We start from the raw sequence: 26,297 nt of genomic DNA on the forward strand, positions 1-26,297 counted from the left end.
TTATATGAAGGGTGATGTCAAGAAATACTATACAAGTTCTATCAAAAAGTGGTAATATTGAGTGAGAACTAAAATATTGAAACATGTTAAACACTTTATTTATTTAAAAATAAGAACACTAAAAACTTATTTTGTTTGATTTAAACTGGTGAGAGATCTATTAATATTCTAGAAAACTGTAGTTGGTTTTGGAAACCAGATATAGGAGATGAAGCATGAGATCAGGCATATTCTAAGCCTCTATTAGTAGTTAGCTGGGGGCTCAAGAAAGCAGAGGTAAATAATTCTCATCTTTCAGATTATATGGGATTGGTCTAATCAACTGAGTTGGTGTTCAGTACCTAAGAAATAGCTCCAAATAGGAGGTTTAGAAAACTTAATTGAATGAAAATGGAGAACCACAAAAGAAGTAAATAGGGGGCCCTGGCCAGCTGGCTCAGTGGATAGAACATTTGCCCAGTGTATGGAAGTCCCAGGTTCTATTCCTGGTCAGGGCACACAAGAGAAGTGATCAGCTGCTTTTCTCTGCCTTCCTCAACCCCCTTCTCTCCCTTTTTTCCTCCCGCAGCCAGTGGCACGATTGGTTCTAATATTGGCCCCAGATAGGGGTGGCTCCCAGTCAGGGTGTCTGAGGGAGCCTGTCTCCCTATCTCCCCTCCTCTCACTTAAAAAATAAAAAGAAGTAAATAGGGAAGAAATGGGTACAATTAGGAACTTGTAAACATGTTCTGCTAGAACTGATTTTGTAGACCCCTGAATGTCTCTAGAAGCATGCTTTGTATTTTGTCCATGTATTATTGTCATAGGTAAGATTTAGAGAGGTAATAGGACTGGAAGTCATGCAGCAAATTAGTGGCACAGTGGGACTACAACTCAGTCTCTTGGGTCATGGTCTAGTATTCTTTCAGTTCCTATCCTCCTCCTTCCTCTCCTGTGTTCAGCTTTTATAGCTCAGATGTACTTGCAGTTCATCATGGTCATTCTCTTTGCCCCATTCCTGGATCAGAGTATAACAAAAGAGTAAATGAATTATATGTAATATTTAGAACCCAGGTAATATGGAACCAGATTTAGGAAAATTGCAGTAAGCAAGTTAGAGCTCAAGATAAGGAAACATTAGTCATTGGTTTTAGAATGCAAATACTGGACACAGATTGATGTAAAAGGCTGTAATTGATTGGAAAGTAACTTTCTAGTCTGAATGTTCCTGACTATTGTTATTTATCCAGAATGCTTTGGGGGAAGATACAACAGTTAATTTAACATTTTGTCTCTGGAGGTTGACCAGTGCATACTTGCGATAAAATTTGCTTTATGTGAAAACTAAATTGAATATAATTAAATTTTCCAAGGTTTTAAGGCTCTACAAAACTCCTGTACTATACTGTGGTAAAAATGTTATAGAAAATTTGGGTAAATGTAGATCAACTCAGTTGTAGTGTGTGTGTTTATGTGTGTCTGCACATGCACACATACACACATTATAGGCAGTTCTGCGCTACTCCCTGATGGGGATATGTTCTGAGAAATATGTCGATAGGCGGATTTGTTGTGTGAATACCCTAGAATGTACTTACTCAGACCTAGATGGCATTACTTACTACATATATAGGCTATATAATATAGCCAGCCGCTCCCAGGCTATAAACCTGTATAGCGATATTACTGTAAAAACAACCATGAGATTAAATCAAGCACAGGAAAAAAGAATGCAATAAACAGATGTGGTAAACATGAGATATATGAGGTAGCTGTCAATCTAACACTGCTTTACAGCAAACATTTTTTGTATAACTACTCTAAATAATAATAAAAGTATAGTATAATAAATAAACAAGTAAGATAGACATTTATCATCAAGTATGTATGATGTCCTATCCATAATTGTATGTGCTGTACTTTTATATGACTGGCAGCTCAGTAGGTTTGTTCACACCAGCATCACCACAGACACGTGATTCATTTTGCTATGATGTTAGGATGGCTATGATGTCACATGGTGACAGGAACTTTTCAGCTGTGTTATAATGTTAAGGGCTTACTGTGGTGTATGCGGTTTGTCATTGAACTGTCATTATGCAGTGTATGGCTGTACACACACACACACACACACACACACACGCTTATGTTGATTATGTATTTAGGCCTTTGATTTTATTAGGATTGACATAAGAAAATCCTGGCTGAGTGGGAATGATCTATATATGGAATTTTGTTATAGTATGATAGATCTAATAATTTGGTTTAAATTTAGTTTAGTTGAAGTTTTAGATTCCTATTTGTTGGATTAAATACATAAATAATTTATAGAATACAGCTTGCTGTGATATTGCAAGAAACTTTTAAAATCAAATTTAAAAAGAAGTGGGGACAAATGTCAAATGTTATTTACTAAGTGTATTATGTGGAGAAATATGCTCTCCGCTTCTTCCATTTTTCTTTGATTTTATTGATAAACACTAAAGCAGCAAAATAATGATTCTGAAAGAGAAAGTATATAAACCTTAAAACCTCATTTTCCTTTTGTTAAAATAACCTAGACCGTTGCAAAACTTTCAGTAAGATTACATGCCGTCTCTAAGTTTTAGTCATTAAAGAGAAAACAAACAAAAACCATATTGACCCAGAAAACAAAATCATGAGTTGAAGGAAAGAAATGTATTTTGTATTATATTTGATTGAGGTGTAAATTTCTCAAGGTAGGAAACCAGATTTTTTGTAATTATCTTCTGCCTAGCATATAATTTGATTTCACAAGTACTTATGATTATAGATTATGGTTATTTTTATGCCTAAAAGGTAGACATTAAAATATTTAGCAATATATAAAATGCTTAGATATCTAAGCAAAATATTTAGAAATAAACTTAATTTGAATTACTTAACTTTTGAATCAAATGTTGTGATTCTGAAATGTATAGTTTATTAGAATATACAAGTTTATTGATTTGACATTAGTGATTTGAATGGATTACAACCCTAGTTTCCCAGAGCTGAATTTCTCCCTGCATAATTTTGTTTGCTCTTTGGGGAGCTTACATATTTTGTTTATAAACAAAATATTTCTGGTGGTTAACGACTCCGTAAAATTGTTTTCTTTAATATTGTTTTAGAGCTTTTTTTCCCCTTCCCGGTAGGACGATGAGTATCTCTTTGTTTTTAATTTTATTTTTATGATGAAGCCTTGGAAGATTTTCTGAGAGCAGCAGAGAAGACATTGTTGGAATGTTTGGAAAACTCATGCTCCCAGCACATCTTTATTTTAACATCATCCATTTATTTAGAAGGGCAGAAACAAAATATTGTATTGTGATTTTTAGCAATGAGGAAAGATCAGACACAGGACACAAGATGCATTTGTGTCTTCTTTTTTCTAACAAGTCTCAAAGGACTGATTTTGTTGTCAGTGAAATTAAAAAAAGCTGATGGTTAGGCCTCTGACATTGACTTTTTAAAGTTTTAAATATTATTACATGATACTAACCCTTTGGATAGGTAGTTCTTTTTAATTCAGAAAGAATGCTGTATAGGAGATTATCCTACCATATCTGATATAATTAATTACATTTAGTGGTTTTCTTTCAATTGTTCTTTAAATTCCTGGTAACATGTTTGTCTGAAGTATCTTATTTGATGATTGAGTAAACAGAATTGTTTTTGTATTTATATTTTAATGAATATTTTTGCAAATTATGCTGAAATAAAAGTTGACATTCTAGTTCTGACATTCTGTTGTAAGAATTGATCATGTTTCTGGTTAGCTCTTTTAAAAGTACTTTCTAGGAAATCTTAGTTTTTATAAGAGAATATAGCCATTAATTTTTTCCTACAGATTAGGCAACAGAAGATTTGTGAAAACAAAATGTATTGATCTCATTTATATTCCCTTGATGAAGGAACACATGCTGGTCTCCGCTCGCTTTCTGTCCACTAATATGAAATCCTTGTCCCTGCTTCCTTGCTGGTAGGTTTTTAGAAGTTCAGTGAGCAATGCAAATCGCCTGAAGGGTGGAAAATTTCCTTGTCACACAGATGCCCTTATCAGCAGCAACCAGATGGAGCTCTGAGCAGGAACATTATCAATGTTAAATTGCTTTTCTTCCTCCTCCTGACTCTACCCTCCCAACAAGTAGAGAGGATTAAAGCATTCCTTAGGAAATGGGTGGCAAATGTACAGATTTAGGAATATTAATATTTTGACAGTTTGCATTTATAAGTAAATATATATAAAAATAATGTTTCAAGACATTCTTGTTCAAAATACAATCAAAACCAGTTTAAAATGTTTTATTTTAAATAAATAGCATAATATTCTTTCTTGAATTCACTTGCAAAGAGTAAGCTTGAAACTCGGCAGCTTAATTTTTTTTAAGATGGGGGATAGCCCACTGTTGATGTCAGATGCGTATCTTGAATATAAACAAGTTTATTCAGTTTGGGTTGTAGCAAATAAAGGTGTATTTAAGTTTATTAATATTGTTGAAGTAAAAATACAATTTATCACTCAGAATTTTTATTTATTATTTTTGCAAAAGTGGCTATTTTACTGTTACTGTTTTTGAGTAAATCTTTAGATTCAGCATCAGTTTGATCTTTGAAATGTCTATTTACTAATTATTCATATTCTTTAAGCTAATAATTGCTAAATACTTTTATAATTTCAGATCTATATGAACAATACTACTGATGCTTAGCAGTGTCAATAGTTACACAATGTATTTTCATAAAACTATAATTTTAGAAGTCCATAAAAAATACTGCTGTTAATTATATGTGTTGTTCCTAGCCACTTTGATGTTAGTGATTTTTTTTTAGTGTTGATTTCTGGATACTATCTAAGTGCCAATGAGTGATAACCATTTCTCTGATAGAAAAATTGGTATGCCCTTGTGTGTTATATGACAATAATCACATACTCAGTGGCTAACAGTTGGAATACAAATTCTTTCTGCAGATTCATTTGCGGGTTTATGAAGTGTGTTACAGTATTTTCCTTATAGCCTAGTTTTTAGCATTTGCCAACATTTGGAATTTTGAACAATTACACTGTGATGTGGGCAGTTTTGCAGGTATAAATATGAACATATAAGGAAGGACAGATAAACTCTCTCCCCTTTTTTATTTCTAAGTATCAGACATAAAATTGAACTGATATTGAATAAATTATACTTTTTCAAATGATAAAGTTGAAGAACTTTATTATTTAGGTTGATTCAGTCATATCAACAAGACAAATTAAAAAGTATTGTTTAACCTAATGACTGAGATATATTATAATGCTGTTCTTACAGAACCAATTTGGAGCTTGAATTAATTCATCGAGGAGGCAATTTGTGTTCAGGTGGTGCAAGCGCAGCTGGCAAAAGGTCCTGTTTAAGTAAGTATTAAAGAGTGGTAAATTAAAAAAATATTCTATGTTATTTTTGAAAGCATATGCAGACAAAGTGATCTTCTGGTGTATTTTCAGTTTCTTTTTATGCTATATATGATCAGTGTTAATAGTAATTATATGCTTTAAATGGTTAATCTTGAACTTAGAAGAATCATATGCATATTTAGCTCTTTCTATACTGTGATTACTCTGTAAATATTTGTCATACTAATTGATCAGATTTACATTGGTTCTAAAACAATATATTATTCTCAGCTATAAAAAAATAATCCTTGGGCTTGAATTTTTATATTGTCTAGATTTAAGAAAATATTTTTATAATGACAATTTATATTGCCTACAGATTCCTTTCTATATAGTAGCTGCTGTTAACTAAGAAAGGTATTTATCCTCTATTTTGATATGCACATTAAAACATATTAAAATAGTGTTTACTTTTATTTATGAATATACTCTATATTCTAAAATGGCCTGATTATTTAATACTTTTTGTAAGGATGTAGTGGAGAGAAGTGTCATTTGGATCTTAAAGTAGACTTTGCATGAACATGGTTTTGATGCTATCACAAGTCATTGTTTAGAGAATTGATGTGAATACAGGGAATAAGATTATTTAATGTCAGGTGTAACTATTGGTCCCAAATCACTGGCGTTAAAATATTAATGTGAATGATACAGGAAATAAAAATTGTTTAAACATGATGTATTCTTTTGAAAATGAATATATTTTATTAAGTGCTAAAATATTAGTAATTATTAAAATTATAGTACATAATTGATTTAAAAATATATATACATTATTTTAAAAGGATATATGTGATTTTAGGACAATTTCAAAGCAAAGGACTTACCAAAAACACCTTGAAGTTTCAAACATCAAGATACAAAGTTATGTGAAATTTCAACTGAGTTACTTTTAAAATTCTTCCTAGTTATTTAGATTTTGATATTTTATTTTGGGTTATCACTTGATTTCTAGAAGTTTAAGGTTTTAAAAGTTATTTTTTACTTAGTGTTTAGTATTTAGTGACCCCTTGATGTATATAGTTAAGCCCTATTTATACCCAATGATTTAGTATATAGTTTAAAGGGGAAGATGTTGATACATAAGAGTTTTAGCTTGTAGTCTGTTTGAATTGGCAGGAACTATAACTTTACTTATATAGATTATTTTTGTTTACTTATTGATAAATGATGTTTAGCATTGGCTGATAATAGTTAAAATACTGTTATATTACAAAGGGGTAAATGAAGGAATGTCAGTTTTATGTTCAAAACTCTACTTTTTTATTTTTTTTTCCTCTTAGGTACTTAAATTTATCCAGAGGTTTGTAAATGATGAATTTATTCAGAATCCTAAAAATGGTAGTAAAATTGTAGCAGCAAATACTTCAACTATTACACTTAATTTAAATTTAAATTATTACACTCAATTTTAATTTAAATTATTAAATTGATAGTTACTTCCGAACTTTTATTTCTTTTTATTTCTCCCTGTAGTAAATAAGAGATTACATTATCCCAGTATAGAAAAGGCATGATAAAGCTCATTCTAAATATAAGTTAATACCATTTTGGGTTTTCTTTTCTTTCCTTTTTTTTTAATCAATTGTTCTTTTTTCCCCCAGCTTTATTGAAGTGTGATTGACAATGAAAAAAATATATGTATTTAGGTTGTACAACAGTGTTTTTTATTTTTATTTTTCTAATGATTAATGATTATTCAATTGCTTATGCATTATTTATCCTAATATTAAATAATGTATGTATACATAAGTCATGTATATAGAATATATTGTATGTCATATGAAACCCCACCATTTTGTAAGTGTATAAACTTACTGTATTTGTTATTTTGTTTAAACTTAACTCACACCTAATTTAAGTTGAACACTAGAACTTAATTTGATGGTGTTTTATAGGATCTTAGATCAATTATCTCCTTTTTTCATCTTTCAGTAGAACTTTAATGGTACTATAAACAGAAATTCTGTATTTTCTTTAGATACTCTTTATAAGTCGGTCTTCCCCTTTCTTGTTCTTTGGCTCTCCATTACCTCTTAAATATTTTATTTAAAACTTTTAAAAATTAATTTTTTTTTCACAAATTTATTGGGATGACATTTGTTAATAAAATTATATAGGTTTCAAGTGTACAATTCTATGATATACCATCTGTATATTGCATTAAAAATATTTTCCATAATATTTTGGAGTAACAGTGGGAAAATGCTCCACTAATTAAGCAAATGATAAGGGAAATTCCCTATTTGGAATAATATTTCATCACAACTCTTTGATGAAATTGAAGATGAGTTTAGTCAAAGATTTAGTAAATTTTGTCTGAACAGTTTGATTAATATCTGATAGATAATTTTGGACACACACACAGGTGGGAGGAGGAGTCCAAAGTGGGGGTAGGGAGAAGATTGTTCTTATAACAATGAAAGCAGAAAATGTTACTGGCAAATTTACACTGAGTAATCAAAATAAAATTGTGTACTTATATATTTAAGCAGAATTTGTAAATACTGAGCTAAAATGACCAGTATTTAGTCAAAATAAAAGTTTATTCTTAAATATATGTCTGGAAATTTTTCCACAGTAAAGAATGAGAAAAAAAAATTTCTTACATGAGAAATGGAGGGGCAGAGACAGACTCCCACATGCTCCCCTACTGGGATGCACCCAGCAATCCCCTTACCAGGGGATGCTCTGCCCATCTGGGGCTATTGCTCCATTGCTCTGTTGCTTGGCAACTGAGCTATTTTAGCACCTGAAGATAGACCATGGAGCTACCCTCAACACCTGGGGCCAACTTGCTCCAACCGAGCCATGGCTGTAGGAGAGGAAGAGAGAGAGATATATAGAGAGAGACGAGAGAGGGGGAGAGATGGAGAAGCAGATGGCTGCCTCTCCTGTGTTTCCAGACGAGGAATCGAGCCTGAGACTTCCATATTCCAGGCCAATGCTCTACCACTGAGCCAACTGGCCAGGGCCAAGGATGAGCAAAATTAATTCACATAGCAGCATATTATTGTATTTTAATAATACCTGAAATCTGTAGTTTTTAAGTTTGTAAAGTACTTTCACATAAATAATTTCATCTTTAGAGTGACAATTTGAAATAGGTGTTCTGTCTTTTTTATAGAAAAGGAAACTGAAGTTCAGAGTGATTGCTTTACCAAGTCATACAGCTGAAAAATGTCAGAGCTTGCACTTGAACCCAGCTTTTGTGAATCTAAATTCAATTATGTATGGCATATCTTTTGCTCTTAAGTGTCCCAAAGATACTCAGAACCTTTAATAACTTTTACCCATGGGCTTAGTCAAGGATATCCTGCTGTTCATTGTTGCCTTGGGACCTGTCCAGGCTTTACCACACTAACCCTCTTGTTATCTTACCTGTTTCCTTATAGAGAAATTGAGATTTTTCTCCCTGTGGTAATTCAGTGAGTCATTTGGCTAGTTGAGATTTTTTTTTCATTGACAATTATTTAACCATTGGTAATTTCACATATAGGACTAAACCCTTGATCTGAAAATGCAGACCCAATTAAGTTTACTTTAGGAAAAAAGAATTTTTTTTAAGTGAGAGGAGGGAAGATAGACTTCCACATGTGCCCTCACTGGTATCCACCTGGCAACCCCAGTCTGGGGCTAGTGCTCGAATCATCCAAGCTATCCTCAGCACCCAGGGCCAACACTCAAACCAACTGAGCCGCTGGCTGTGGGAGGAAAAGAGAGACAGAAGGGGGAGAGGGAGGGGAAGAGAAGCAGATGGTTGCTTCTCCTGTGTGTACCCTGACTGGGGATGAAACCCAGGACATCCTCACACTGGGCCAACACTCTATCCACTGAGCCCACTGGCCAGGGCAGAAAATTTTAATAGTGGTAAAATTTAAACTAGAACAAATTTATAAAGGTCTTTAGGACAATTCTCTCTTTTATATGTATCCCTGTCTTAATGACTAATATGAATTATACTAAGAAATAATCTACCAGTTCTCAATTTCTTACATGTTTTCAAATAACTGACAAAGATGCAGAATTTCCAAGTTCAATGAACATCTGTTCAAAAGCATTTAAAAAAGATTTTCACATGTAAAAACTTTGGGTTTAGTTTCCTTAAGTAAATATTCCTGAAATCGTAAAAATTGGCATAATGTTGTTTCATGTGTATGGATGGTACTCATAACCATACATGCAAATCTTTTAATTTTACAATAAAATTAGAATTATATTTTTATTTTATAGATTTTTTTGTGTAAAATAGTCTTACTTTAAAGTTGAAGACTATAGAAAGTATTGTTAAATCTTAGTTTTTTGTTCTAGCTGAGACTTCTTATGAAATCTTAGTTTTATTTATTTTTTAAGGACAGATTAGTCTTTCAGTGGTGTTTTCTGTTTTAGTAATGATATGTCTGTGTTGTGATTAAGCACATGATAGACAATATCTTAGACTTGTCACAGATGTAAAGAAAGAATTTGGAGCCCTGGTCAGTTGGCTCAGCGATAGAACATCGGCCCGGTGTGTGGAAGTCCTGGGTTCAATTCCTGGCCAGGGCACACAGGAGAAGCGCCCATCTGCTTCTCCACCCCTCCCCCTCTCCTTCCTCTCTGTTTCTCTCTTCCTCTCCCACAGCCAAGGCTCCATTGGAGCAAAGTCAGCCCGGGCACTGGGGATGGGATGGCCTCTGCCTCAGGCCCTAGAATGACTTTGGTTGCTACGGAACAACACCCTAGATGGGCAGAATATTGCCCCCTAGTGGGCATGCTGGGTGGATCCCGGTCGGGCACATGCGGGAGCCTGTCTCTCTGCCTCCCCTTTTCTCACTTCAGAAAAATACAAATAAATAAATAAATAAATAAATAAAATAAAAATAAAAAGGAAGAAAGAAGGAAAAAATTTGGTTAGGTATTTCAGAAAATAGACTTTGTTGTCCCAGAGAAGTTGCTAGAGCAACCAGCATGGGGAAGAAGGTAGGAGCAAGTAGGTCAAGCACTACTGTAGTAGAGTTGAGAGGTCAGTCCCTGTAGAGGCAATGAAATTAGGGCTGATTAATTGGCCTACATTTTGGTTACTGTGCCACTGTGTTATTATGACAGAAAAGGAAGAGTATAAATTCATAAATTTTATGCTTCTATATTATGATTTTTATAGGATTGTTGGTTTGTTCCTACAATATTCAGTATAGTTAAAAAATCCCATTATATATCAAGCACTGTGCTAACCTAGGAAGTACAAAGAATAAAAGACACAATTGTCTTTTTCTAGGAGAACTCACAATCTAATAGAGAAGTACAAGTAAAAAATAATTACAGGGCTGTATAAAAAGTGCTAAAATAGTTAACTTAAGGTATAGAGAATGCAGAAAAGTAAGGTATGATCACATCTGCCTCAGGTATATTAGAGAAAACTACAGAAATGTACTTGAGCTGGCAATGAATCTGGTTTGCTCTGAAGACAGGAAGGTACCATTGTAGGCTGAAAGAATAGTTTGCAAAAACAGAGACAACATGATAGGATGGGGAAGTAATTGGGAAGGAGAGTAGGTTAAAAAATAAACCTGAAAAAGAGGATGAGTTAGCTCATGAAGGGTTTTCTGGGCCTGTTTCTTCAGTGGTTCACCATCCAGTGATGAGATAATGAGAGTAGATTTATTGTTTACAGGTATTGGAAGAGGGTGATACAACAAATTTAAAGCTGAGAGTACTCTTTTGAATAATCCAGGTGAGAAATGGTATAGCAGTGGGGTAGAGCAAAGGAGGATGGATTACAGGAGGCAGAATTACTAGGATTGGTAATTAGCTGCTGTAGAGGGCAAGGACATGGGAGATGACTGTCCGTCTTTTCCTTGGATGTTTGAATGGACAGTGATGTCATTCACTCAAACAGGGATTATAAGAGGAAATGAACATTGGAGCTGGATTGGGTTATATAATCAGTTTAGTTGTGGTTATATTGATTTTGTGGTGTCTGGAACATCTGAGGTACTAGAGAAATGTGTGAGTGGTAAGTATTGGTAGAGGTGGAAGTCCAGCTTATGTGAAGTAATGTGTGTAGAATGAGAAGGAATGAGGACTAAGAAGGAATCCTTTTCCATTCTTAGGGAGAACGCCATCTGTTAGGGTTTAGTAGAGGAAGAAGAGCAGGTACAGGTAGCTGACAAGGCACTGGGGGAGAACCAGGGAAGAGTGGTACTGAAAGTTCAGGGGTGGAGAGAGAAGAGAGTTAAAAAATATATGTTAATATTTTTATAGAGTGTTAGTTTTATGTAGAGGCCTAATGTTTCTAAAATAGTCATAATCTCTAATTTTACTTATAATATCTCAAATTTATTACTTGAAGTTTATTCTTAGAAACTATATATATATGTATATTCCTGTATCTAAGAACACCTATCTACAACTACAGATGTATGCTATTACTGTAACTACTGTTATTGTGTAACAACCCAGAAGGTGGTATTATCCCCTTTTTACAGATAATAAAACTGAGGCAATTTTCCAAGGATATATGGCCAGTACAGAGCTTGGAGTCAAATCCAGGACTTTCTGGCTCCTACTAGACAGTGGTCTCCTATACATATGTTGAAATCACATAGCACACCTGTTAAATTAATGTTTCTCATTTCCAAACTCTTTTATAAATGTAGGTCTAACTTTAGAACTTTGAAATGTGGCATTCCAGAAAAAGAGTTATCTATCTATTCTTTTTGCTACTGTTATTCAGAATTTTAATAATATGCTTTCTTGATGTAATTAATTTTCAGCTTTTAAAATATGCATGCAATTGGTGTTTAGTACATTTTCCCCATTATTTAGTTTTTCACTTTCTGATTATGATTGTAGGTTTTCCTTAGCCTAAGTCTACCACTGTCAATATTTGTTTAGTATGAGATCTTTTTGTTGCTAAAGGAATGTTAGAGAGTTCATTGTTACTGATAGGTTTCAGACTAAATTTTGAAAGCACAGTGAATTGTATAAACATAGTTAAAAGTATTGATTGTTATTTGGCCAATTCTCTGTTTCCTACCGAAATTACCTGCAATTTCTAGGATTGTTTTTGAAGGTAGATGTACCTCATTAGTTATGTCATTATTCTTTAGTTTTCATTAAATCCAGTACCAAAGACTCTTGTTATATATTATATTAATAGTATTAAAAGATGTCTTATGGTTACAATCTCAATTTTTCATAGGAATGGAAAGATGTGTGTGTGTGTGTGTGTTAAAAAAAGAAAATTTGTACTTTTCTTTTACTCATAAAAACTCCAAGAAGATCTGGAGTGGTGGAAATAACTAGGAAGTAGCAAATCTTGAATTTTATTTAGTTTTTCCAATAAGTATTAGTATCACCTGGCAAGGTACTTCTTTCTTATGGACCTATTTCTTCATCTGTAGATTGAAGAAATAGAAAAAGATGAAAAAGTTTCCTTCTAACATTTATATTTCTTTAATTATGGTAGAGGTTGGGAAAATAGACAAATTACAACATTGTGTCTATGATGGCCTTGGTTTCAATGCAAAACAAGGTAGTAAAATAACTCCTATGCTTTTCATTAAATCAGATAAACTTGAAGAAAACTGACTTTCATTTTGGAAGGGTATATAAAAACCTCTTAGAGTCAGTTAACACCTATATAAAAAGAATGCAAAACTCCCCACCTTGAAACTTGAATTAATCTTAATATTTTTCTGCTAAAGGAATATAGTTTTATAATACTTTAAGTTTTAAATACTTCTTTGAATTATATATTATATACTTGGTGTAAAACAATCTCTTATGTGTAATTGAGTTGAAATAAAAATGACCAATATATCTTTCATGATGTTATTTATCTGCTAAAAAATGCCCCTTATTCTCAGTGTTATCAGTGGAACCAGAGTAATGGAAAAAGGACATTTGAAAAACTTGGTTCAGAATTGGGGATAACAGTTACTAGCTACATGGTAGAATTTTTGTGAAAATTAATTGAGGTAATCTGTATAAAGTAATATTAAGTAATGTTTGGCACATAATACATACTCACCTAGTGTTAGCCATTTATAGGATGAAGAAGTTTTAAGAGAAGATTTAGAATATACATTGACTTATAAATAGAAAGTGAAGCTGGGTAAGGTATTTGGATTCTTCCATTTGTTGTGGAGAGATCAGATTGAAACTTAAATGTATGCCCAGTATTAGGATTCAGCTCCCCTATTTCCTCTACTTTGCCCACAGAGTGGAATATTTATTTTGTTAATTTTATAACTCATATATTTTACAATAGCTTCCCAAAACAATGACGACTACTGCTACTACTGCTACTGCCACTACTACTGCAACTCCCAGCCCATACAAGCTTCATATTGATGGGTCAGAAGTTAATCCAAACTGTAGTTGATTTTTAAGTCAGCTGTTTAGATAGATAAAGTGTTTTGTTTTGGCCCTGGCCTATTGGCACAGTGGTAGAGCATTGGCCCCGCATGTGGATTCCCAGTCAGGGCACACAGGAGAAGTGCCCATCTGCTTCTCCGCCCGTCCCCTCTTGCTTCTCTCTCTCTCTCTCTCTCTCTCTCTCTCTCTCTTTCTCTCTAGCTCTTTCTCTTCTCCTTCCTTCCTGCAGCTGTGGCTCGATTGGAGCAAGTTGGCTCCAGGTGCTGAGGGAGGCTCCATGGCCTCCACCTCAGGTGCTAAAAAATGGCTTCAGTTGCAATGGAGCAAGGGCCCCAGATGGGCAGAGCATTGCCTCCTAGTGGTCTTGCCTGGTGTGTCCTGGTTGGGTGCATGTGGGAGTCTGGCTCTGTCTCCCTTCCTCTCACTAAAAAGAAAAAGAAAAAAAGTGATGTTTAGTTTTTATTAATTTAGAGAATAAATAACAACAATATCTTAATGTCATTGGCTAACTTTTTTCTTTTTGGTTTTAAGAATTTCAGTCATATGTCAAGAAGTATGACTATTGATTCATAAATCTTTATATTTGTGGCAATAATTTAATCCAGTCCTTGTTATCTATACAAAAAAAAGAAAGAAAAAGGACGTAATATAAAAGCAAAATTTTGGATTTTTTCTGGATAATTAAAAAAATTTTAAATAAAATATTTTCTTATAAATGCAAGCAGAATTTTGTTGAAAGCTAAGATGGATATATTATTATTATAGTTTAAATAGAAGAAAAAAATAACTGGCTTAGCCCTCCTAAATAATATTCTTTTATTAGTTATTTTTTTCTTCATGTTGAATTAAGAGATGATAATGTAAAAATTCATATGAAAGAAGATTTAGGGGAAAATATTAGATAAAGAAAATCACCTAACTGATTTATATGGTTGTTATTGTCCATATTATTCAGAGTATGGTATTGAAGATAACAGTAAATTTTGGTTAGGAGGAACCACAATAGTGAGGAGTACATGTTGTAAGGCTGTAGCATAAAGCCAAGGAAAAGTAGGTCTCTAACAGATCAGGAAAAACACCATTTCTGTTAAGGTTAAAGGACTGTATAAGGACAGTCCAGATCGTAGTTGAAATTATTTAGATATATTTCAGTTAGCTTAAAAGAAAGCATGAAGTATTTGGTACTTGAACTTGGTGAATTATAATTATAAGGAAGTATTCCTTATGAATTAGTTAAAAATTCTGTCTGAATTTTGTTCTGGAAGAATTTTATAAATTTTCTAATTACCTTTTCTTTGATTTATTTAGATCAACTGTTTCATGTATTAGCCTTGCACATGCGGCTTTATAGCATTGATTCTGAATATAATCCCTGGAGAAAGCTTACACAGTTAGAAGAGATGAATTCGCAGTAAGTATTATTGAAAGGATAAAGTTAATTCAAACTGTTTTTGAAAATAGTTAAGTGTAAAAATAGGATTGAAAGTGTTTTATGAATATGTGAATTTTCCTTATGAAACACAGAAATATGTAATAGTTGAAAACAGTTTATAATTATATTTTCTGTAAAAATTGCATAAAAATTCTTACTCACTGAGAAAAAGTTTTAAAGAATCCCATTTGCTTTTAAGCAGGTAAAACATTCAGAATTGATCAGTGGGTTCAGGGATCCTCTCTGATCCCTTCATTGTAAAGTTCCCCATCAGTCTTTCATCTAATGATTTTTATAATCCCTGATGATTTTTGCCTAAATCCAATATTTCATTTGGTGCCACAAATAGTGATGAAAAACACCTTTCTTCTAATGTACCAGATACTGGATTTATATAGATGGCACTGTGGAGCAGTGGGATAAGTTTAGTCTTTATAGTGAATGTTGCTGGTTAATTGGCTATTTATGCAAGAAACAATTAATAGTGGCCCCCTACATCATACAGAACCTATTTAGTTTTTTTCTAGTTGTTTCAGTGATATCCTGGGAAATGCAAATGCAATGCAAAGAAAATTCAAGATTATGCTTGTGTTTAGTTGTCATACTTCTTTAATTTCTTTTAATCTGAAATTGTTCCTGACTTTTTCTTTGTATTTTATGACAATGACATTTTTTTTTGAAGAGCTCAGGCCAGTTATTTTGTAGAATTCCTCAGTTTATTTTTGTCCACTGTTTTCTTGTGGTTAGATTCAGGTTATAAACTTTAGGCACACAAAAGTAATGTGTCCTTTTTACTGTGTTATATCAGGAAGCACATGCTATTGATTTGTCTTGTTATTGATTATAACTACCATCATTTGGGTAATGATGCCAGGTTTTTTTCACTGTAAAGTTATTATTTTATCCCTTGTAGTTAGTATCTGTGGGTGATACTCTGAGGCTATGAATATATTTTGCTACTTCTTAAAAAACACACACATAATTTTGTGTGTTTTAAAAAATTTTGTATGTGTTTATAGACAAAATAAGCAAACTCTAAGTATTTTACATTATGGTTAAGGAAAATCACTTTTGTTTGTGTTTGTATTAGCTAGTAATTTTCTTTCCTAAATAGCCATGCGTACATACTCAAGTACACGGATGGTATGCAAATAAAGTATTCGAATTCCTAATTCTGAGTCTGAAGATGTTTAGCAAACAAAAGATTTCTAAAGTGTAGTGTTGTTAAATTAAAAGTTTAAAGAATAGACATAGGTACTATGCTTTTCATAATACTGCTTGCTGGGTTGTGGGTTTCTGTTGTTTTCTTTTTTCCTTTTAAGAGAGGTAGGGAGTAAGAGAGACAGGAATGTCGAGCTGCTCCTGTATGTGCCCTAACTGGCAACCTCTGCTCCAGGACGATGCTCCAACGAACCAAGCTATCCAGCCAGGTCTTGGATTGTGTTCTTTTTAAGCCCTAAGATTTAATACCCATTAGGATAGTAGTAAATGCTGTGAACACCTAGTGCTTATTTCATTCTAGGCATTTTAAAAAAGATTTTATTTATTGGTTTTTAGAGAGAAAGAGAAAGCGGGGAGGGAAGGAGCCTGAAGCATCAACTCAAAGGAGTAGTTGTTTCTCGTATGTGCCTTGACTGGGTAAGCCTGGGGATTTGAATCAGTGAGCTCAGCATTCCAGGTTGATGCTTTATTCACTGCAGCAGCACAGGTCAGACCATGCTAGGCATTTTTGTGCTTTGCATATATAATCTCATTTAATCATCCCCATAACTCTGTACACTAGATACCATTATTGTTATCCCATAAGAGAAACCTGAGGTATAGAAAAGCAAATATATTCTTTGGGGACATGCAACTGTTAAGAAATGGAGCTGGCATTTGAATCCAAATCTTTCTCATTTCAGAGCCTAAGTTCTTAACTATTACTCTGTGTTTCCTTTTCTAGTACTAAGATAGCTGAAGAATTTCCAAAAAATCTGGTTGATTTCCTCCCCATATTTATTCTTTTTTTTTATGATTCATCAGTTCACCAGCTTGTAATAAAACTATAGTTGATTATAATGTCATCTATGTTTCATATCTATATATTAGAATTTTAAAAATTGAAACATCTTTTCCTATTTTCTTACTTTATATACTTTTTCAACATAAACTTCTGTGTCTAATTATATAGGTTTTTCATATATACTTTTTTCTATAATCCTTATGAAAATTATTTTTTTATTTCTTATAATTTCATTGTATTGCTAATCATTTGGTTAAAAAAACTAACAGGAAAATTAGGCCTATTAACTTTAATGTATCCATTTTCTCTTATCATCGAGTTAATAGTAGTGTACAATTTTTATAATCTGGATTTTAAAGGTTATCTAAAAATATTAGGAGTTAGAAATAATTATGTATTTTAAAATATTAAGCATTTAAAGGATAGTATCACAATAATATTATTAAATCCCACAGTCAAAACCTGTGATTCTCTTTCTAGTAGCATATATTCAGACATTCATTCATTCATGCATTCATTCATTCTGTTCTATGTCTGTTAAGTGACAGGAAGGATCCATTTCTATGTCCTCAGAATTATTTTTTTAATTTTTTTATTTGAGAGAAAGAGGACGGGAGAGAGAGAGAGGGAGAAGCATCAACTTGTTGTTCCACTGAGTTGTGCACTTATTGGTTGCTTCTCATACCAGGGATTGAACCTGCAGTATGGACCTCAGAATTTTATTTTTTTTGTATTTTTCCGAAGTTAGAAGCAGGAGGCAGTCAGACTGACTCCCGCATGCGCCCAACTGGGATCCACCCAGCATGCCCACCAGGGGGTGATGCTCTGCCCATCTGGGGCATTGCTCCATTGCAGCCGGAGCCATTCTAGCACCATGGAGCCATCCTCAGTGCCCAGGCCACTTTGCTCTAGTAGAGCCTTGGCTGTGGGAGAGGAAGAGAGAGATAGAGAAGAAAGAGAGGGTGAAGAGTGGAGAAGCAGATGGGCGCTTCTCCTGTGTGCCCTGACCGAAAAATCAAACCCAGGACTTCCACATGCTGGGCCAATGCTCTACCACTGAGCCAACTGGCCAGGACCTCAGAATTATTTCTATCCTAGTAGCCAACAAACTCCAGATTATTGTTTTTACAATTTCTTTCTGATTTTAAAAATTATATTTATTGTTTAGAACATACAAAAATGTTGAGGAAGAAAATGAAATAATCTGGACTCATAACCTATTTGTTATATATAGTTTATTACAGTTTAATGGACTCATCGACCATAAAAATGAGAGCAAATACAGGGGAAAAATTGTTCATATTTTGTTGGAAATCCTCTAATACTGTTAACGTTTTGAGATTATTTTTAGTCTTTTTTCTGTACATATATTATAAATTTTAAAATACTTTTTTTTTTTTTTTTGTATTTTTCTGAAGTTGGAAACGGGGAGAGACAGTCAGACAGACTCCTGCATGCGCCCGACCGGGATCCACCCGGCACGCCCACCAGGAGGAACGCTCTGCCTCTCTGGGGCGTCGCTTTGCTGCCACCAGAGCCACTCTAGCGCCTGGGGCAGAGGCCAAGGAGCCATCCCCAGCGCCCGGGCCATTTTTGCTCCAATGGAGCCTCATTGCGGGAGGGGAAGAGACAGACAGAGAGGAAGGAGAGGGGGAGGGGTGGAGAAGCAGATGGGCGCTTCTCCTGTGTGCCCTGGCCGGGAATCGAACCCGGGACTTCTGCACACCAGGCCGACGCTCTACCACTGAGCCAACCGGCCAGGGCCTTAAAATACTATTTGATTCATATTGTATCAGTTTTAGATTTTAAAATTAACACATAACAGCCAAATTCCATATCATTCTTTAAGTGATGTACCTAATTTATTTATTTATTTCTATTGTTAATCATTTAAATTTTCTCCTTCTCTACCATACTATCAGATGATATGTTGATCAGTTCTTGACATGTTAAATATAACCCTAGAACTAAGAATAACATGAAACTATTGAATAACCTAATATTTTAGATTATTTCAGTCATTTATTTGATAAATACTCACTGAGTGTTAGGCATTGTATTACATAATACAGCACTGCTTATCCGAAAGATTGTCCTCATTTCTGTAATTCTGGATATTAGCACAGATTGTCCTCATTTCTGTAATTCTGGAGTATTAGCACTTAAAAAGTATTTTGTGGGACAATTTGATAGATAAAAATTAGAATCACAAAGTAATAGAAATTTATTTCTGGTTAAGTTAACTTTATGTAAATATTTGTATACAGTCTAAGAATTATATATTCAGGACATTGTACATTTTTCTGTTGGTATCTTATTTTTTTTAAATTTCTGAATGATTCTTTATGGCTTAAAATATTGAATTTTACTTTGTTGAAGCTTTTTAAAAAAATGTTTACTTTTTAATTTCATAATTACTTTTCTTGACATGTTAAAGTTTTAAATTTTCAAGTAGCTAAACCAATAAGACCTTATATTTTCCAATGACTTATATTTAGCCTGACTGCGTATTTCACCCAAGATCTAATGTTTACCTTTATAATTAGTATTACAGTGTATTTCATGTCTTAGGATTTGCAATATCTACCTATATATTCTTTGTAGAGTTTTTTTATGGAATGATTTAAAAATATATGTGTAGTATATTTGAGATTATTTTCATCAATAGTATTTGAAGATTTAAAATTTAGTCAGTTAAGGAACTGTGATAAAACTATAGAAATACAAAAGATGTATAGGACCTATGGGCCCTAATCTCAGTAAATTCATAATTTGCTATAATGTTTCTTCTGCAAGCTCATTTTATCTGTCTCTTTATGCACTGAGATCTTAGCTGCTTAGTTTTTTGTCTTTTTCACTCCCTGTTTGTATGTTCGTCCATCCACCCATTTTTCCATTCATTTTTCATTTATTTGTTTACTCAACTAGTTTGTAATAACTTTTAATTTAGGCATTGGGGAAATAATGGTAAATAAGATATAGTTCCTATGGAAACTTTTTTTCAGGGTACTGACACTACTGAGGATGACTTGGAGAGTCATAAAACTGGGAGAGATTGAATAGTTAGAAGGAAGTGACCATAGGCATGGCAAAGAGGGAGTAAAGATAGTCCTTAGGACTTAACTAGCAATTAACTATGGGATGAATGAGAGAAGATGGCTTTGGGGTATCTCGCAGTTTCTAGTTTTTATTTACTCATTATGCTTTTATTGTGTAAACTATATTTCAGACATTGTGCTAAATACTAAAGGATATAATAAATGAGCCACATTAAGACTAAGACAATAGAAGGGAGAATAGATTGGTCATGACTAGGATGGGAGTGTATGTGTGTGTGTGTGTAGTAGTAGTAGTAGAGTGGAATGATTATAAGTTCAGTTCTAGACATATTGAACTTGACCTGTCTCTTAGATATACAAGTGGAGATAATGGAAATTCAGATAGTTAAAAGAGTCATGGTTGGAGATGCAGACTTGGGAGTCATCAATGCGTGGCTGGCAATTGAAGTCATTGGTTAAGAGGTCTTTCAAAAAGAGTCCTTAGTATGAAAAGAGAACAAGAATTGGAGCCTTGGGGAATAGCACTATATCTAAGTTGGTCAGAGGAAAAAGAACCCATTAAGAAGACTAAAATGGAGTCATCTGAGAGGTAGAAGGTAACCTGGGAGAGTGTTTCATAAAAGCCAGGAGAATTAAGTTTGAGGATAGGATAAGGATTGAAAAATGTCCATTAAGATTTGTAATTAGGAAATCATTTTGACCATGTAGAAAACCATTTCAGTGGTTATTTGAGTAACAGGTAAGGAAATAGTGGGCCTCAGATTTAAAACAAAAAAGAACTATGGATTTGTAAAGAACAGACACTAGAGAGCATTATCAGAGGATTTGCTTCAGAGAGGAAGACAAGTATATTAAAGAGAGATATTTGTAGAGAATGGAGACATTCAAAGAGCTGTCTGCCTCTGGCTTTACAGAGATTGGCTTATTCACCTCTGTGCTGCTTGCCTGGCATAGAGTATGTGATCAGTAAATATTTGTTGGATGAAGGAGCATAATACAAGAGTTGAGTAATTTTTGTTCATCCCAAGTCAAGTCTGAAGCATAGGTTCAGAGTTTACCCAACTCGGGAAGCTTGAGATTTACTTTTGTTTTCTGACATAAAAAATTAAACCCACACTAAAAAAATTAACCTTCTAGAGGAGTTTTAAAAAAACCATTTAGAATAAGATCTGCTTTATAATATATTTTATGTTTTTTATAGTACAATACATTCCTAAGATTTATTGCTTTGCCTTTTATAGTGTATTTTAAATTCCGCTTTAGTTATTATCATCTTTTTTTGAAACTTGGAAAATGTTAAAAATTTTATTTAAATTTTATTTTAGTCATAAAGTTGAGTCAACTTTTTAATAAGTGATATTAATAATGCCTTTTCCCCCATTGATTTGGAGGGGGGGAGAAGAGGAAGAGAAAGAAAAAAAACATCAACTCATTGTTTCACTTAGTTCTTCTATTTAGTTGTGCATTCGTTGATTGCTTCTCCTATGTACCCTGATGGGGGATCAAACCTGTGACCTCAGTGCACCTGACGATGCTCTATCCACTGATCATTCATCCAGGGCCTTCTTTTCTTTCTTTCTTTCTTTTTTTTTTTTTCAAGTGAGAGTAAGAGATACAGAGACAGATTCCTGTGTATACCTGGACCGGGTGTCCACCCGGCAGACCCCATCTGGGCCAGTGCTCTGCCCATCTGGGGCCACGTGTAACCAAGCTATTCCTAGTGCCTGAGGCAGAGGCTCGATGGAGCCATCCTCAGCACCTGGGGCTGATGTGCTAGAATCAATTGAACCATGACTATAGGAGGGGAGGAGAGAGAGAAGGAGAATAGAGGGAGGAGGAGAGAGGGAGAAGCAGATGGTCGCTTCTCCTGTGTGCCCTGACCCAGCAATTGAACCCAGGACTTCCACACACCAGGTTTATACTCTACCACTGAGCCAGCCAGCCAAGGGCTTCTTTTCTTTTTTTAACCATGCCTTTTCAGTGTAACTTGTTTGTGCATTGTATCTGTTCTTTTTTTAGAATGTGAACATTTACTCTTAACTGCTGTTTGTAATAACAAGTGTCCTAAGTGCATGCTACCCTTTTGTAGTGAAACTAATTCTTTTAAGTTCCATTTAATGCTTCATTTGATTTCTATAATACAAGAGGTCAGAAAGATTTATAATGTATGCAATTGCTTACTTTAGTAGAACATAATAAACTTTATGTAATTTTTTCATATAAGGCAAAGTCAGGGAAATGTGAGTCTAAAAGATTATTTTTTTAGGCAAAAATATGGCCCCTAGCTTTTTCTTTTGAGATTTCTTAGTTGCTTATGGAGTTTGATTTCTATTCCATAAACATATATGTAAAATATAAATTGAATTTAGAAATAAAAGATGTGCAGTACGGTCTAAAGTGATTGTACATTTTCTTTTAGGCTGGGAAATGAAGAACAACAGCCTGAGGTTCCAATTCTTTATCACGATGTTACATCCCTTTTGCTCATCCAGATTTTAATGATGCCACAACCCTTACACAAAGGTATGTTTTTTTAATTTAGATTTTTAGATTATGTAGTATATATAATAGATATTCTAAAAATTATGAAGATAAATAGAACATTCAGTCTAATGGAATTGTTCAGAGATTAACAACATTTTTCTATTTTTAGTAAATAGTAATCATATATATAAAGAAAGTGACAGTGAAATAATATTGTTTTCTCCCTTAGGCTCAATTTTTAAAGATCTTTTTAGTCCATAATGAGGTAAAGACATGGGATATCACTCTGAAAACCTATTTTAAAAAAATTAAAGTGAATACAAAAATGTGAAAAATAGAGCAAACTATTAGTCTTAATATCTACAAGCATACATAGTTTGATATAGTGCTATCATAGTTATTCAAATGTGATGTGCCATCATTTGTAATTAGTTATAACAATGTCATAATACTCTGATATTGAGAGCACTAATATTATACTAGCAACATTTTGATTATTATTCCATAGTCTATAGTTTTCATTTGAACTCATTTAAAATATTCTATCAAATAATTAACTCTTCTCCTTTTGTGGGAGACAAGATTTCTGCATTTTTGTATTGTTTTGTTTTTGTGCCATTATATGTTACACTAGAAAGAATATCTGTGGGATCTAGAACAAATATTCCAAAAATGTAATATGGAAACACAAAGGACCCTGAATAGCAACAGTGATCTTGAGAAAGAAGAACAAAGTTGGAGCTGTCATACTACCTGATATCAACCTATTCTACAAGGCCATTGTAATCAAAACGGCCTGGTACTGGCATAAGAACAGGCATATAGAACAATAGAACAGAACAGAGAGTTCAGAAGTAAACCCATGCCTCTATATGGTCAATAATTTGACAAAGGAGGCAAGAACATACAATGGAGTAAAGTCAAACTCTTCAATAAATAGTGTTGGGAAAATTTGACAGATACATGGGAAAAAATGAAACTAGACCACCAACTTAAACCATACACAAGAATAAACTCAAATGGATAAAAGACTTTAAGTTGTAAAACCATAAAAATTCTAGAAGAAAACATAGGCAGTAAAATCTCAGACATCTCTGAGCAGCGATAATTTTGCTGATATATCTCCTCAGGCAAAGGAAAGAAAGGAAAAACTTTAAAAATGGAACTACATTAAGCTAAAAAGCTTTTGCACAGCAAAAGAAAACATCAATAAAATGAAAAGGCAACCCACTGAATGGGAGAACATATTTACCAATGATACATCTGATAAGGGGTTAATATATAAAATATATAAAGAACTTACACAACTCAACACTAAGAAGACAAACAACTCAATTAAAAAATGGGCAAAGGATCTGAATAGACACATATCCAAAGAGGACATTCGGATGGCTAACAGACATGAAAAGAGGTTCAACATTGCTAACCATCAGAGAAATGCAAACTAAATCTACTATGAGATGTCATCTCACACCTGTTAGAATGGCTATTATCAATAAATCAATAAACAACAAGTGTTGACAAGGATGTGGAGAACAGGGAACCCTAGTGTACCTTTGGTGGGAATGCAGACTGCTCAGCCATTGTGGAAAACAGTATGGAGTTTCCTCAAAAAATTAAAAATGGAACTGCCTTTTTATCCAGCAATCTCACTTCTGGGAATATATTCAAAGAAACTCAAAACACTAATTTAAGAGAATATATGCACCCCTATGTTTATTGCAGCATTATTTACAATAGCCAAAATTTAGAATCAGCCCAAGTGCCCACTGGTAGATGAGTGGATAAAAAAGCTGTGGTGCATTTACAGATGGAATACTACTCAGCTATATAAAAGAAAATCTTACCTTTTGTGACAGTGTGGATGAACCTGGAAATATTTATGCTAAGTGAAATAAGCCAGTCAGAGAAAGACAAATACCATATGATCTCACTTACTTGTGGAATTTAATCAACAAAATAATTTAACAAAATAGAAACAGAAGCATAGACATAGAGAACAGACTGACAGCTGTCAGAGGGGATTTTTGAAAATTTTTCATTGTGTTTTCATGTTTTACCCCCTGAAGAAAATAGTTTACAGTGTACTTAGATTTTGTTGGTATCATTCAGAATTAAGCTGTAGTATCTCAGTTAATGTCACTATCCTTTGAACAATTATTCCTATTTAAAGATTTTATCTTGTGAAGAAAAATAAGAAATATAGACAAATAATTACATATGATATCTATTTTTAAAGTTATTTTAATTTAATAATGTTTCAAATTCTTAAAAAAATTATGAATTCCATATGAAAATGACTTCATCTGAGATAGTAGGGTTGAGGTGGCTCCTATTTAGTAGTTTTATTCTCACAGCAATTTAGAATAGGAAGTAAAGGATATCGTTTTCATATGTGATTCTAAAGAAAAATGAACCTTAGGCTAACATTTCTACTTTACCAAACCCTTGTATCTTATTTGATCAGTAGGAGCAAGCTTTTAATTTTAGCAGCTTTGAAAATACATGATTCTCTGCCCACCTGTCCTTCCTTTATCCTTTCAGGCATAGCACTGTAAAACTTAAAATCTGTTTCATTGTTAAAAATCTGTGTCTAAGGCATTTCAGATTTGTTCAACCTCGTATGTTTTGATAATGGAATTTATTTTTAAATTTTAATTTATTGTGTTTACATAGATTCTAGTGTTTCCCCACATCCCCCCTCCCTGTATCCACCTCAACATCTTGCTTGCCCTCCTCCCCAAAACGCCCTCCCCCCTTCCCTTCAGGTTTATTCCATCCTATCATCCCCTTTCCCTCTGTCCTCTTTTCCTCTGGTCCCTTTGATCTCTCCTCTGTCTCAATTCTGTTTCTCAGTCCACATTGTTCATTGGATTCCTCAAATGAGTGAGGTCATACGATATTTTTCTTTCTCTGCCTAGCTTATTTCACTTAACATAATAGTTTCCAGGTCCATCCATGTTGTTGCAAATGGTAAGATTTCCTTCTTTTTCATGACCCTATAGTATTCCATTGTGTATATGTACCACAGCTTTTTTTTTTAATAATTTTATTTTTAATGGGGCAACATCAATAAATCAGGATACATATATTCAAAGATAACAACTCCAGATTATCTTGTCGTTCACTTATGTTGCATACCCATCACCCAAAGTCAGATTGTCCTCTGTCACCTTCTATCTAGTTTTCTTTGTGCCCCTCCCCCTCCCCCTTTCCCTCTCCCTCTCCCCCCTCCTCCCGTAACCACCACACTCTTATCAATGTCTCTTAGTTTCACTTTTAAGTTCCACCTACGTATGGAATAATGCAGTTCCTGTTTTTTTCTGATCCACTTATTTCACTTCGTATAATGTTATCAAGATCCCACCATTTTGCTGTAAATGATCCGATGTCATCATTTCTTATGGCTGAGTAGTATTCCATAGTGTATATGTGCCACATCTTCTTTATCCAGTCATCTATTGACGGGCTTTTTGGTTGTTTCCATGTCCTGGCCACTGTGAACAATGCTGCAATGAACATGGGGCTGCATGTGTCTTTACG

General features: G+C 33.7%; 1 protein-coding gene across 1 annotated transcript in view; it reads left to right on the forward strand.

The window, feature by feature from the left end:
• The window catches only part of UBR3 (ubiquitin protein ligase E3 component n-recognin 3), a 236,238-nt gene that overhangs the window by 185,398 nt on the left and 24,543 nt on the right, over nt 1-26,297 (forward strand). Inside the window, exons 31-32 of the mRNA XM_066345546.1 lie at nt 15,083-15,185; nt 22,690-22,793. Coding sequence (XP_066201643.1) covers nt 15,083-15,185; nt 22,690-22,793 — 207 coding nt within the window. The remainder of the gene's footprint in view (nt 1-15,082; nt 15,186-22,689; nt 22,794-26,297) is intronic.

The sequence above is a fragment of the Saccopteryx leptura genome, chromosome 7, assembly GCF_036850995.1.
Source record: "Saccopteryx leptura isolate mSacLep1 chromosome 7, mSacLep1_pri_phased_curated, whole genome shotgun sequence".
Lineage (NCBI taxonomy): Eukaryota > Metazoa > Chordata > Mammalia > Chiroptera > Emballonuridae > Saccopteryx > Saccopteryx leptura.